The sequence below is a fragment of the Amblyomma maculatum genome, chromosome 1, assembly GCF_055883805.1.
Source record: "Amblyomma maculatum isolate TAMU_Amacu chromosome 1, ASM5588380v1, whole genome shotgun sequence".
NCBI classification, from domain to species: Eukaryota; Metazoa; Arthropoda; class Arachnida; order Ixodida; family Ixodidae; genus Amblyomma; species Amblyomma maculatum.
The window spans coordinates 185,860,563-185,873,279 of NC_139344.1; the positions used below are offsets into that span (position 1 = coordinate 185,860,563).

Sequence of the window (12,717 nt, forward strand, 5' to 3'; positions counted from 1 at the left end):
CAAAACTATAATGAAAATGTCGGAACATACAAAATATGGCACAGTGCTTATTTCCTTTTGAAAATAGGGCTTACGTAGCAGAGTTTCTCTGTATGGCGCTCACTTTTTCGGCACCGTGTAATAAACGAGCCGACTCCGAAACGCTTTGGAAGATTTTCTTTTAAAGAATGCAATATCTGGGTAACAAATATTAAAACGCATAGTATAGATATAACTTTAAAAAATAGCATAACCAACTATGGGCATGCGGTGCGTGGTGTGTGTGTATTACTTCGCTGAACGGTAAACAGGATCTGTTTATATATATACATATATATATATATATATATATATATATATATATATATATATATATATATATCTTTAGTATACCAGACAACCCAGAAGCATCGAAAATTTTGAGCTTATAATTTGGTATTATGGTTAGCTCTTTATTTAGGTAACCAGAAAGACCTTAACAACACACTACTTTCTTCCATGAAGGAATTGTGTATGATGGTTACTGCAGACCTGAGTTCCATGCGACTATACTTACTTGAACGGCCTTCCATGCGCCTCGCGCACATCAAATGTTTAGCTTAATACACATAACACGAAGAAAAAATTATCTCTGCAAGGCTTGCTGAAAAAAAACAACACAGAGAGACGAAAAAGGCATATGTATGTATAACTTTATTAGGGAGCCGGCAAACGACGGGTTAAAGCGTCGTGACGCTGGCCAAGCGTCTACCCGGGGTTAAGCCCTACTCTGCACTACCTCATTTGGCTCGTTTGTGGTGGGTTGTGTGGCTTGTGCTTTTCGAGCGCACCCCGGGCCTGCTGGACGGCCCATAGTTGCATGTCCTTGTCTGTATTTTGCACAGCACTTTGAAGTTCCGGCGGGTATGTCCTGGATGCAGCTTCGGTCGGGAACCTGGCACAGTCCCACATGATGTGCCATCAAAAAAGGCATAAAAATGATAATAAAACCTAAAAGTGATTCACAACAGACAAATGTGTTACACTGCCGTTGCCTCTCATCACCGTTGTGATTTTTTTTTTTTTGTTTTGTTTAAGTGTTCGGAAGCAGTGGCCATCTTGCAGTTCCCGGGGCGTTTGTTGCGAATTTGACGTACTCATTTTTTTTTAACTGCACAAAAAAAAGAATACAATGAAGCCTAAATTCCATGAAACTAATATACCATGTTGTGAGACCCATTTTTAATGCGCGCAAGTCTTGATAACGATACCGTTAAATCGCAAGAAACGCTTGTTTTGTGCTAGACCATCTGTTCATAGCACAGTCAGGTTACGTCTTTCAAATTATTATGGTTTATGGTCGTCATGTTTTGCGGAGGATGACTGGATGTTATCTTCATGGTCTACCATCAGAATTGAAAATGTGCTCAGGGTCTCTCTTTTGAGAGCTAAGTGGCCCAACCCGACCCGTGGCTGTGTTGTGGAAAAGCCACCACAAGTACCGGAGCTTTCTTTGTTGTTAAGCCCTAGCATATTTTGTTCGTGTCGACTCATGCGTATAAAATTAGAACAGTGACATGACACAGTGAGCAGGCGTTACTACTCAAGGCCTCATAAGAACCCCATGAAAGGATATTGCAGCCTAAAATTACACAAATAAATATTTCACTGAAATATTATGGCGCTTAAATTTCACGAACGGTACTATATCCTTGTTCTATTATATACGTGTGTTACTTATTGTCAGCGCTAGCGAAGTCTCAGTAGTTCGTTGATAACATATCATGGCATAATGGTCCTCGTTTAGTCACGTTCTAGACCTGATTGTCTAAACTCCTTGCCTTAGGACCACTAGTTGAATTTTCAGACTGGACGTCGCCTGGATCACCACCGCACCGGTAGCCAGAGCTCATGAAGTCGTCTTCGCATTCTTCACTACCGTTGTCGCACTCAAAAAGAAAAAAATACACGCAGTAGAAAGGACGAAATGACGCCGAATCGTAGCGCGTCCTCACGCGAGCTTGGCGCCACTTTCTTGGCATCTGAGACGGCTCCGCTACGAATATTTATTTCTCCTACGCCGCCGCCTGCAAGAATATTTATTCGCCCCCCCCCCCCTCCCACACACACGCACAAAAGAAGTTCTCAGAAATATTCCTGTGCTATAGCAACCATTTCCTATGTATTGCTCAGAAACCGCGGCATTTGCATTAATTGAAAGCGTTTTAGATAACACGACCCAAGGGTATTCGCGAGATGTGCTAAACTCCGAATTTTCCGCGCGAGAGCATGAGACCACAAGTATTCTTTTCATAACATAGTACTCTTTGTTCGGCAGTATTTCGGCTGCATTAGGTAGCGTATGTCTGAGCGCACCACTCGGCTGATTGGTTTACAAGGAGAGTGTAAAGTTAAATACACATTTTAACGACATTCACTCTTTTTGTCGTTTTGTAGTATGCTGCAAACGTCTATTACGCGCCGCGCACTTTTCTTGCAGCAGGCGCTTTGCTTTCGACGTCGTTCACGGAGCACCTCTCTCCAGTTTTAAATATCTCACTGCGCCGAGCGGTGGCGCTGAGACCGCCAGCGATGGAAGAAGAAAGAGAGGGACAAGCAGGAGGCCAGGGCGGGGAGTAACGGGGAAGGAGAAACGGTGAGTGGAGCGGAGTAGGCGGAGCAGGTCAGGTCGCTGTTGTGTTTTGGCGCCGTCGGAGCTAGGTTGTTGTCGACAGCCGTGCACGACGAGGCACGGCATGCGGTAAGTCGCGCGAGAGGACTCAGCTGAACACCGCGGTTGCGAGAGGCTGCTCGTGCAAGCCGGACCAGCACCAGCGGGCGGCCCGCACATGGGACAGTCGAGCCGATGGTTTCCTCCGCTCACGGTCGTCTGCTATCTCTCCGCGGCTGGGCGCCTGACGGAGAGGCCGATGTCCCGCTCATCGCCGAGCATCGGCCGCCACCTCCGGCCGGAGAGAAGCCGGCGTACGATCGGCTGCTCAAGGCCCTGACCACGGTTGTCGTGCTGGCGGCTCTTGTGGTCACCTTGCTTTGGGGCAAGCATTACGTTCGCGAATGCCTCGTTTGGCTCGACAGCCAGGACCGCGAAACAGTGTGCCTATTCTTCGTGCTCATGTACACGCTGGTGGCGTTCCCGCTCACCTGGGGTTATATCCTGCTCAACTTCGCCTGCGGCTACCACTTCGGCCTCGTGCTGGGTGTCGCGGTCACGGCCGGCGCCGCGTCCGTCGGCATCTCGGTGGCGCACACGGTCATGAAGCGCTTCTTCCTCGGCTTCATCATGGCCCGTCTGCTGTCCAGTGAGGTGGTTCGCTCCACTCTGGCACTGCTAGACACCGGCCACGCCTTCAAGGTGGTCATCATCTCTAGGCTCACACCCATCCCGTTCGGCCTGCAGAACGCGATATTCGCGGTGAGTGCCCCCTGTCGTTCGAAACCTGGGCGTGCCTATAGCAAATGACTCCTCACCGGTGCAGGCACACTACTGCGCACAGCAGACCTCGAGAGCAGTAGTATGCTTGCACCAAATGCATGCATTATGTGTATAGGTCCTGTTATTTTAAAAATGCCCGACTTGCGTAAGGTAGCATTTTAAAGAGCTCGAAACCAACGCTCGTGTAATAATATGCACGGTCTCATTTATGAGCTTCTTTTTGATCAATCAATATACAATATCAGTGAAAACTGTGTCGAGGTCTTGCTCGAGCAACCTCTCTCCCGGACGTGACACGCACATTGTTCCCTCTTCCAGCCAAATTTCGTCCCATACTGATATTCCCTCCCTCTTCTTTCCTACTGTACGCGCCATCTGAAAGTTACGACAACGGGTGCGAAACAATGAATACAAAGATCTGGTTAAACGCTCGGCACTTTCATTGCGCTCAAAGCATAAACGAGCAGCAAACCAGCGCCTTACTGCTTGCCCGGAGTTGCCTCTATTATTGAAGGTTGCAGCCCGTGAGGCAGGTTATTTATTGGTCCGGTAATCTCGGGCATCAGCCTCGGCAGCTTGCGCTTGGTGATGTTCACGCCATGGGCATTCCCACTTATCTCCCCTCGCGCCGTGATGATGAGCGTATGATTGAAAAAAAAATGCACTGTGCTAAAAAAAGACGACGACGACGAAGCACTTAAACAATTGGACAAGCGCAGACTCACAACTAAGTTTATTCGAACAAACAGACGATATTCCGCGCAGGTGCATCTGTTTGTTCGAATAAAATTAGTTGTGAGTCTGCGCTTGTCCAGTTCTTTAAGTGTTTCGTCGTCGTCGTCTTTTATTAGCGCAGTGCATTTTTTCAATCATATCTAATTTCGCCCTACTTTCTACCTTACTGCATGATGAACGTAACCAAGCGCCAGTGTGCACTTAGCCGATGTAACTTAGAGAGCACCACTACGTCTCATTGGTAGTTTTGAATTCAGTCATGCACTGCGTACCTTCCCCTTCGACGGCCCATTGGATCTCTCGGCGCCTTACATCTTGCTGCTTGGGGAATGGTCGCAACTCGTGCACTTCTGCCTAGCCATTGTTAGTTATACCTCTCTACGGGGGACTCTTAGACGCCCAGTCTACGCAATACTACCTCTTTTGGCCGGTCATTTACGCTGAGCGTGCTTGCCATGTATACGTAGGGCCACCACTGTTGCATGGCAGTATTGCTTTGTATGCATAACTGCTATACAAAAACCAGTGGTGCAGTTTAGTAAAAGCAGTTTCGAAAGGAATTAATTACTTTAGCTGCAAAATTACTGCATTAGTGTAATTGATTATATTACGAAATTGCCAGACCGGACAAGTAATTAATTGTATTAGATTACCAGAAAAATCAATTACAATTATTCTATTACAGTAATTCGATTACTGCGATGTCTAGCTGAACCATTCTTAACAGGAACACTGTTCAGCGCAAGCATTCTTTCAAAAAGCATAGCCCAAACGCTTTAAGAGCTCTTTAGTTGCCATTTCGGACACGAAACGTAGCCGCGCATTCTCCACTGTGATGTTGGCGCCTCAAGAAAATCATCTGCGCGCGCCAAGTGCCTGCTCTCCCTGACGCTGTGCGCGTGGCCTTTGTAAAGAAAAAAAAATAACATAAGAAGCAGAAACCTGCCCTACCACAAGCAAGTGACGGTTGTACTCATACTAACAAGCGGCTATTTCTCGTGAATGAATTCACGAAGCCGCATCTGCATGCAATACGGGGCCACGCTCTCACTGGCTTCAAAATCTGCGGGTAACATAACTGTCGCTTTATATTTGCCTTTCAAGAATATTGCCGCGAACCATCCAAATCTCGATTTGTTTTCTGCTTTGTGCATCACCAACTACCAAGGCGGACACTGACGTATAAAAACCTTTTCTGACCCATACTGAAATGGAACTACGCTTATAGGAGTTCAGAAATCAACTGCGGACTTGCGCTTATATATACCATCCGCCTGTCCCTCTTAATCGCATCTAAGGAATTTCCTACAGGGATCCCAGCTCACACAGGTATATCCGCTCTTCGCTGAAACAGTATGTCGGCGCACATAACGCAAGCAGCTGGAAGCGGCTTTTTCGGAATGAGGCACCTCTGTAAGGTGCGCCCGAATTAATCCGCCTGTCCCGCACCAGGTAGCATATAGCGGCCCACGATTCTTAGCACGTTTATGGCGGCTCATGCGCAACGTCGCCAGCTTGCACTGTGGGTAATGTCAAGAAGCACTAGGTTTGAGCATAGCGCGTTACCGCTGCCGCCAACAGCGCAGGCAGCGCCGAGGTAGCATGTGCGCATGCGTTGTTTGTGGCTAATGGTATACTTTGGTAACGCTGTGCCAAGACTGTGATGGCGCATTTTACTGGACGTGCGCAAACACACCTCACAGCGTCGCGAAGCGCAGGAAACGCCGAACACCGTTCCTCGGCCTGCCACGTGCCGGTGGCTGTCAGGGCGAACCCATGCGCCCAGCGCAAACGGTCCAGAATGCGGCCGCTGCGAAATTTCCTCTGACGATTTTCCATGCACGACGTCGGCCGCCGCACGAGTATAATATACGCGTGGCCCTTTCTGAGCTGGGCGCGCTTTTTTGTGAGTACCTACATAAAGCGACGTCCCCGTTTTCCTACGTTAACGTCAAAGGCTCGTATCATGTGCTCTTTTCCGATTCTTTAACGCGCGTGACCCAATTCATATTCTGGAAACGAGCACGCGAGGACACCGCTGCCTTCGCTGTGCGCTGTGCCCTTCTGGTTGAGATAGCAAGCCAGCTAGTTGTCTTTGCTGTCTCTAAGCAAAAGCAAGGCGGAAAAAACAAGGCGCATGCTGTAAAGTTGAGTTAAGAATGAATGAAGTTACGACGACACAGTGTAACAAACTTGTGGCGCTTCAATCGGTGCTGTACGAGCGCGACTCAACTCAAGCCCGCGCACGCTTGCATACTGACGTACTGGTATGACACCTGCCTGCTCATGTGGTTGTCCTCGAATGCAACCTTCGCCCTGGTGGACGACGAGCCACGAGTACCGACTTGAGCAGCGGTGGTTGGAATTCTCATATAGGTCAATCTTGTCTTAAATCGTCCATTTAGTCTCAATTCTATCGCTTGGACAAACAAAGCCCCTTTGGGCTTTCGGAGTCCTCCGTTTACAGGCTCCATGCTCGACCGAACCGCGTGCAAGCGGAGAAGTCATGAGTCGAGAAAGCCGCGCAACTACTGTGGGCACGACACTCGCACGTACGGAGGTGGTCCTTTTTGCCCTGTGATGAGGTTCGTCCTCTGCGTCTCCAGTACATTTTCCAGGAGCTCAGGTAAACCTTTAGAAGCATGATTTTCTGTCCCATAGGTATTGACAGATGGCTGAAAAAAAAAAAAGAGAGAAAAAAAAAACAAGATGGTTTGGTTTGGTTTGTGGGGTTTAACATACCAAAGCAACTCAGGCTATGAGAGACGCGGTAGTGGATGACTCCGGAAATTTGGACCACCTGGGGTTCTTCAACGTGCACTGACATCGCACAGCACACGGACGCCTTGCTGGAAGCAAAATGTATTTGTAACGTTCCAAACGAGAGTGCTCGATGTGTCCGGAGCCTCATGCGGCGCACGGAAGAAACACATTTGTTCATTATCCGAAGAAAACAGCTGTTCACCGTTGCACGATGGTCGGTTGCGTCGGCTGACGTTGCCTCAAGGTAACGTCAGGCGACACGTGAAAAGAAAAATACGTGTCACTATCGCGGGTGCAAACAGAAAATCCTCATAATAATGTATGCATACCGAATGAGCGAAGAAGCTCAGCGCATATCGCGTGCATTGCAAGCAGATTATTATTATTTGAAACTTTATTACCGCCGATACAGGAGGCTCCCCTACTCCGCCACCCAGGTACGCAGACCCGAATAGGGGGCTGGGACTCCGCGACTAGAAGCGCGCAAGGATACATTGATTCTTCGCGGCCTCAGCCGCCAGGCGGACGACTTCTTTTTGGGTCTCAAGGGTTTCGCTTTGGAGAAGGGATTCCCAAGCTTCCGTGTCATGAATGTTGGCCACTGCCCCAGGCGAAAAGGGGCATTGTCAGATTATGTGATCTTCCACAGTGTTTACAGTTTTCGTGTTGTCTGTCACCTACTTTTAAATGGTGCCGCCATACCAGGTTGGGGTAATTTCCGGCCTGTAGTCTGCGAAGACTGTTGGCCTCTTCGTTGTTTAGCTCTTTATGTGGAGTGGAGAATGTTTTTCTGTTTAGTTTCTAGTATTCACAGATCTGGTGGTAGGTGTTTAACCTCTCCTCGGGTTCTGGGTTGTCGACCTGCTCGACGTTCGCAATAGAATTCTGTCTGCGGATTTTTTTTTTTTTTTTCTCGCGAACCTCCAGTACGCGCCGCACGTCGCGTGCCACGCATGTGCGTATATGATTACATACACACGCGCGCATCGCACGCCGGCGTGGCGGCGGCCCGGTGCGTCAGTTCAGATAACAAGTGCGCGAAACCGTAGCACGCCACTGAGCGTTGTTCGTCCAAATGTGGGCAGAAGAAGAGCCCACAATGGCGCCAGTTCGCGGATGAACGCAGTCCGACCTTCTGCCGCTGCCCAGCGATCCTGCGAAACAGAAATAGCACCGGGGCACTAATTGACTGCCGCCGACTGCGGGAGTTGTAGTGTTCATTTCGTGTTGCAGTCGGACGAGCCTGCCCCGACTTTGACGGACACATGTAGCGGTTGAGCGCAAAAAGAAATATGACGCTTGTCGAACGAGGGCACGAGGACGGCTTCTTTTTTTTCTCTGCCGTGCTGGCCCACGCGGTGTGCGGAATTTCCGTCCACTTGGCTCTACCGCGGAGCGCCGCAACCTGTTTTCCAGCAAGATCAATCCTCGACCACCTAATCACCAGTGCCTAGTTATTGGGTTTAAATAAATGTCTTTTCCTCCTCCTGGCGCGTTCACGCGTTCATGCAGCCAAGAAGCGTAGCCAAGCTGCAGTCCTAACGGGAACAAGTGCAATGCCTTCTGGTCATTAGTTAGCGCCTACTTGTCTGTTCAGCTGCGGAAGCATTAGTTCTTCGAAACGCGGTTCGTTGCTGTACGACCCGAAAGGTATACACTGCCGGACTCGCTGTTTTGGGAAATGCTATTCCGTATTGGCATCCTATCTCTGCGACTTCTGGGCGCTATCTGCCTTACAAACAATAAACGGCTTTAGATCTGTGCGACACAAATAGCAAACTGGTAAAAGAATACGCATACGGAAAGTACAAGCAATCAGAGCGTTCAGTGTTTTTTTTTTTTTCGCGCTTACCTATTTTGATATGAAGATGCACACCATGGCCGACACAAGTTCTGCTGTCACTCACTCACTCACTCACTCACTCACTCACTCACTCACTCACTCACTCACTCACTCACTCACTCACTCACTCACTCACTCACTCACTCACACACACATACACCCCCAACGTTACAAATTCATTATTGTGAAAACCAATGTTTAGTTATTTGGCTAAATGACATTAATGAGCTAATTAATTAGTTCCGTAACCGAAATAAATTACCTGTTGTGCGCAAAGCGGTTGGCAGCAATATTCAACTAGTTTCTGTATCGACTGGCTGCTTTGACCGACGAGACAAGCATGAGCGAGGTGCCGCAGCACTATTCTCACAAGCTTTATTGGGCGCTCGATTTCGCACAAAGCTGTGGGGCCCATCCTCAAATCGCACACAACTAGGCGTGATACGATACAGTTTTCTTCGCCTGCCTGAATTATTTTACAGTTTAGTGCTCGGCTCGCGACATTGCGGAAGCTGTGAGGAAGAACTAGCCTTCTTAGACTGATTTCTGATTTTAGCCGGTTTTCATTTTATCCAATTGCCCTCACCGTAATTGTCTCGAATAATTACAATCAATATACTGCTGAGATCTGATTATTCGCCCATTACACACACGAACACTATAAGTTATTGCTTTGTTTATTATTATCACGATTATTCCATGAGAATACGCTGTAAGCTGTTGCGATTGTTGCGTAAGCAACTTAGCTGAGTTGGCGGTAAATCCTGCGCTTTCGGAGGTTTGCACCCTCGTCTGCGCGTCGCCAGTATGTGCATGCCGCCAGCAAATGAGTGGCGAAGGCAGCTAGTCTCGCCTCGGCAGCAGCCAAGCGGCCGCTTACGCAACCTGTGCCAACGAACTGCCTCAAGGAAATGGCGTCGCCGCAGAGTGGTTCCGCGCTCTGCACAACTTGATCCGGACTTTTCCGTGCACATGTTTCGCCGCGGCGACCCCGTTTCCGTAGCCGGCTGCATGCATGGTGCCTCCGGCGCGGCTGTGTTCTGGCGCGGCCGCCGGCTGGCTTGTTTTCCTTTCCTCCCAGCGCTAAACACGCGGCGGTTGATTTCGCCAACATCTGAGCGAGGCCCTGCCTGTGCTACCCTTGCCTCTGCGCAACGAGGAGAAAATACCGCTTCTCTACACTCGAACATAGCTGCCTCACTCCGCCGCAATGAAACTTTTGAATTTGTGCTGCCTGCCTGCGTAATCGCAGCGTACGTTGATGGGGCGGAAATTTCCTCCAGTCGGGAATAAAGGTTTCATGGTATATATATATATATATATATATATATATATATATATATATATATATATATATATATATATATATATATATATATATATATTGTGAAGATTTCGATAACAACGTGCGCTGAACGCTTTTGGCGACATTGTTTCTTCATGGCTTACTGTGTCGGTGTCCACGCTATACGTTCCCGACTCTACCGATATTAGTTGGATGGCTGTGTTTATTATTCTAAAAACGCTTCCCAAGTAAAAGCGAGCCAGAGCTCCTTATAACGCAGTGACATCAGAAACACGGGCAACATTGTTGTACAGCCTTCGAATGTACCGATATGGCGGCAGAGAGCCTGAGGCAACGCCTATCGCTCTTCCTGTTTTGACTCGTTCACGAAAAATAGTAGTGTTATGTACCAGGTGCGACGTATGGCTCCCGCTTATATAGCATTTCATTCCAGCCTTGACAAAACACCAGACGCGTGCCTGCTGGCCTCCGCCCCCCCCCCCCCCTTTTTTTTTTTCTTCTACGTACTTTGGCGGGTCGAGTTGCCGCCATTTGCGACGAGGAAGATACCAATCGAACTGAGGCCAAGTGCGATCTTCCAGCGCAACACCGATGCAACGAGCACCCGCGCTGCACCACTCTCGAGAGGACGCCGTCTATCGCCGCAAGCAACGAAATCGTGCTGCGGTTGCACTTCCCGTCCCACACTGCAGACATAAGTTGACCTCAGGCTTTTTTTTATTATTATTATTATTTTGTTCGCACACAGCTCCTCTTCGCTCGTCGGGGCCGGCCTCTTCCGGGTGTCCTCGGGTAGTTCATAGGGTCACCGGAGACCGGTTCCCCGTCGGATCGACCCTCCAAGGCCGCTCCAGTAACCTTTGCGTGTGCCGAGAGGAAGCCGCTTTTTGGGCAAGGTCAATGCTATGCACTGCGTTGCCATCGTTACGCGTCTGCTGGCCCGCCACGGCGTCGGTCGGGCCAGACTCGAGGCGTCGCTGCTAGCACCGGGATGTCATCTGCTCGAGAACATTGTTAAAATGATTGGGTCGTGCAGCTGCCGCGCGACGGCTGAGCGGCCGAGTTTTGGGGTTCGTATATGGTTATGTTACCGGTCTGAAGAGATAACGCTGCCCCGACTAAAAACACGGAAGGCTCCACTTCAGCGACCCTCGGCGCCAGCTTCTTTGACGACGAAAACAAGTTTTTTTCGGCTCACAGTTTGGAGCCTGGGTGTCCGACGAGTCTGAAGCGAGAACAAATTCCCTATGCACTGCGCGCTAACAGGACACAAGATCCGAGTGGACGTGTGTTATTTCACTGAGTCAACATCCAACGCGACGAAAAACCCAGCCGTGTGAGAATGCCGAACGGGTCTGAGTACCCTACAAGACAGAAGAAGCCTCGGCCCGGCGCGGTGATGCAGTCGTTAAGGGCGCTCGTCTGCTGGGTCCAAGGATGCGGGATCGAATCCCGGCCGCCGCGGCCGTTTTCCGATAGATGCGAAAAGCAAAACGCAGGTGTGCTGTGCGATGTCACTGCACCATTAAGAATCCCCGGTGGTAGAAATTTCCGGAGCCTTCCACTACGGCATCTCTTATATAGCGTCAGTCGCTTTGAGACGCTAAACCCTATAAACCAAACCAGAAAAAGCCTAGCCTTCTTTAAAGAAGAAAATGTTTGTGCATATCACAAAAAATACACCCGCTCGTTTCTTGGCCGATGTATAAAATAAAAGCTCGGCTGAGTATATTCTGCATATGATATTTTTTTGCAAATAGTCGTTTCAGATGCCTTTTGAAAACCCCGGCCACTGATAGTTTTTCACATATTGCCGCGAACCACTGTAATCTTTATTCGTTGCTTTTAACGGCGGCCAACACTTTTTATTTTGTTTTATTTTTCACGCTCGATCTCACAGAGAACAGGCTTTATCAATTTCTTTGCCGCGCAAGGTGCGCCGAGAGGTGTCTGGAATGATGACCACTGCGTGTGCTTCTGTTTCCACATTGTTCCATGTTGTTCACCTCACCTTTGACCAGGTTATCGTTTCTTCCCCGTATTTAAATTGTGAGCTGCCGTCATTCGTAGTTCTACCACCATTGCCGCCATCGCCGCAGCCGAGTGACTTAGTTATTTTGCGGGCGCAAGTCAGCCCAATAAAGAGTTGATTTCAGTGCCGCACCTGCGAGTTCGTTTGTCGCCTACGGCATTGTCACCACCACGTGACAATGCCATGGGAGTCGTGACTGGTCGGATTCCATCGGTGTCGCCAAAATCCGGTTTCAGAATGAGAGCACTCTGCATTGCTACTAACCGCGGCCCTGCAGCTGTTCTCGTTAGAGCGGTCTAGCCGAGCAGAGAAGAGCGTAAACGTATGCCGGTTTACCGGAACTCTCCTACGCAGGCCGCGATTTCCCCCACTCCTGTCAATCCGCGTGCGCAGGAGGGGTTCTGCTAATCACACGATTCCATCCTTAACACGAGTTCCGTTTCTCCACTTGAGCATCTAAATTTGTCTTCAGTTATGAAACGAGCGAGACAGAGTTCTGCAAAGGGTAGCTTCCTTATGTGTTACCGGGCACAGCACTGAGACAGTCCAACGCAATGGCGAGAGGAGACAGCCCCGCAGGCGTGCTGACGGGCAGCTTTCTGTCATTCGCAAGTACCGCTTATACG

General features: G+C 49.2%; 1 protein-coding gene across 1 annotated transcript in view; it reads left to right on the forward strand.

Annotated features, from left to right (window-relative positions):
* The first annotated feature begins 2,597 nt into the window (after nt 1-2,597).
* Nucleotides 2,598-12,717, forward strand: part of LOC146205119 (transmembrane protein 64) — a 33,600-nt gene continuing 23,480 nt past the window's right edge. Inside the window, exon 1 of the mRNA XM_084589814.1 lies at nt 2,598-3,391. Within this exon, the coding sequence (XP_084445940.1) occupies nt 2,825-3,391 (567 nt within the window). The 5' untranslated portion in view covers nt 2,598-2,824. The remainder of the gene's footprint in view (nt 3,392-12,717) is intronic.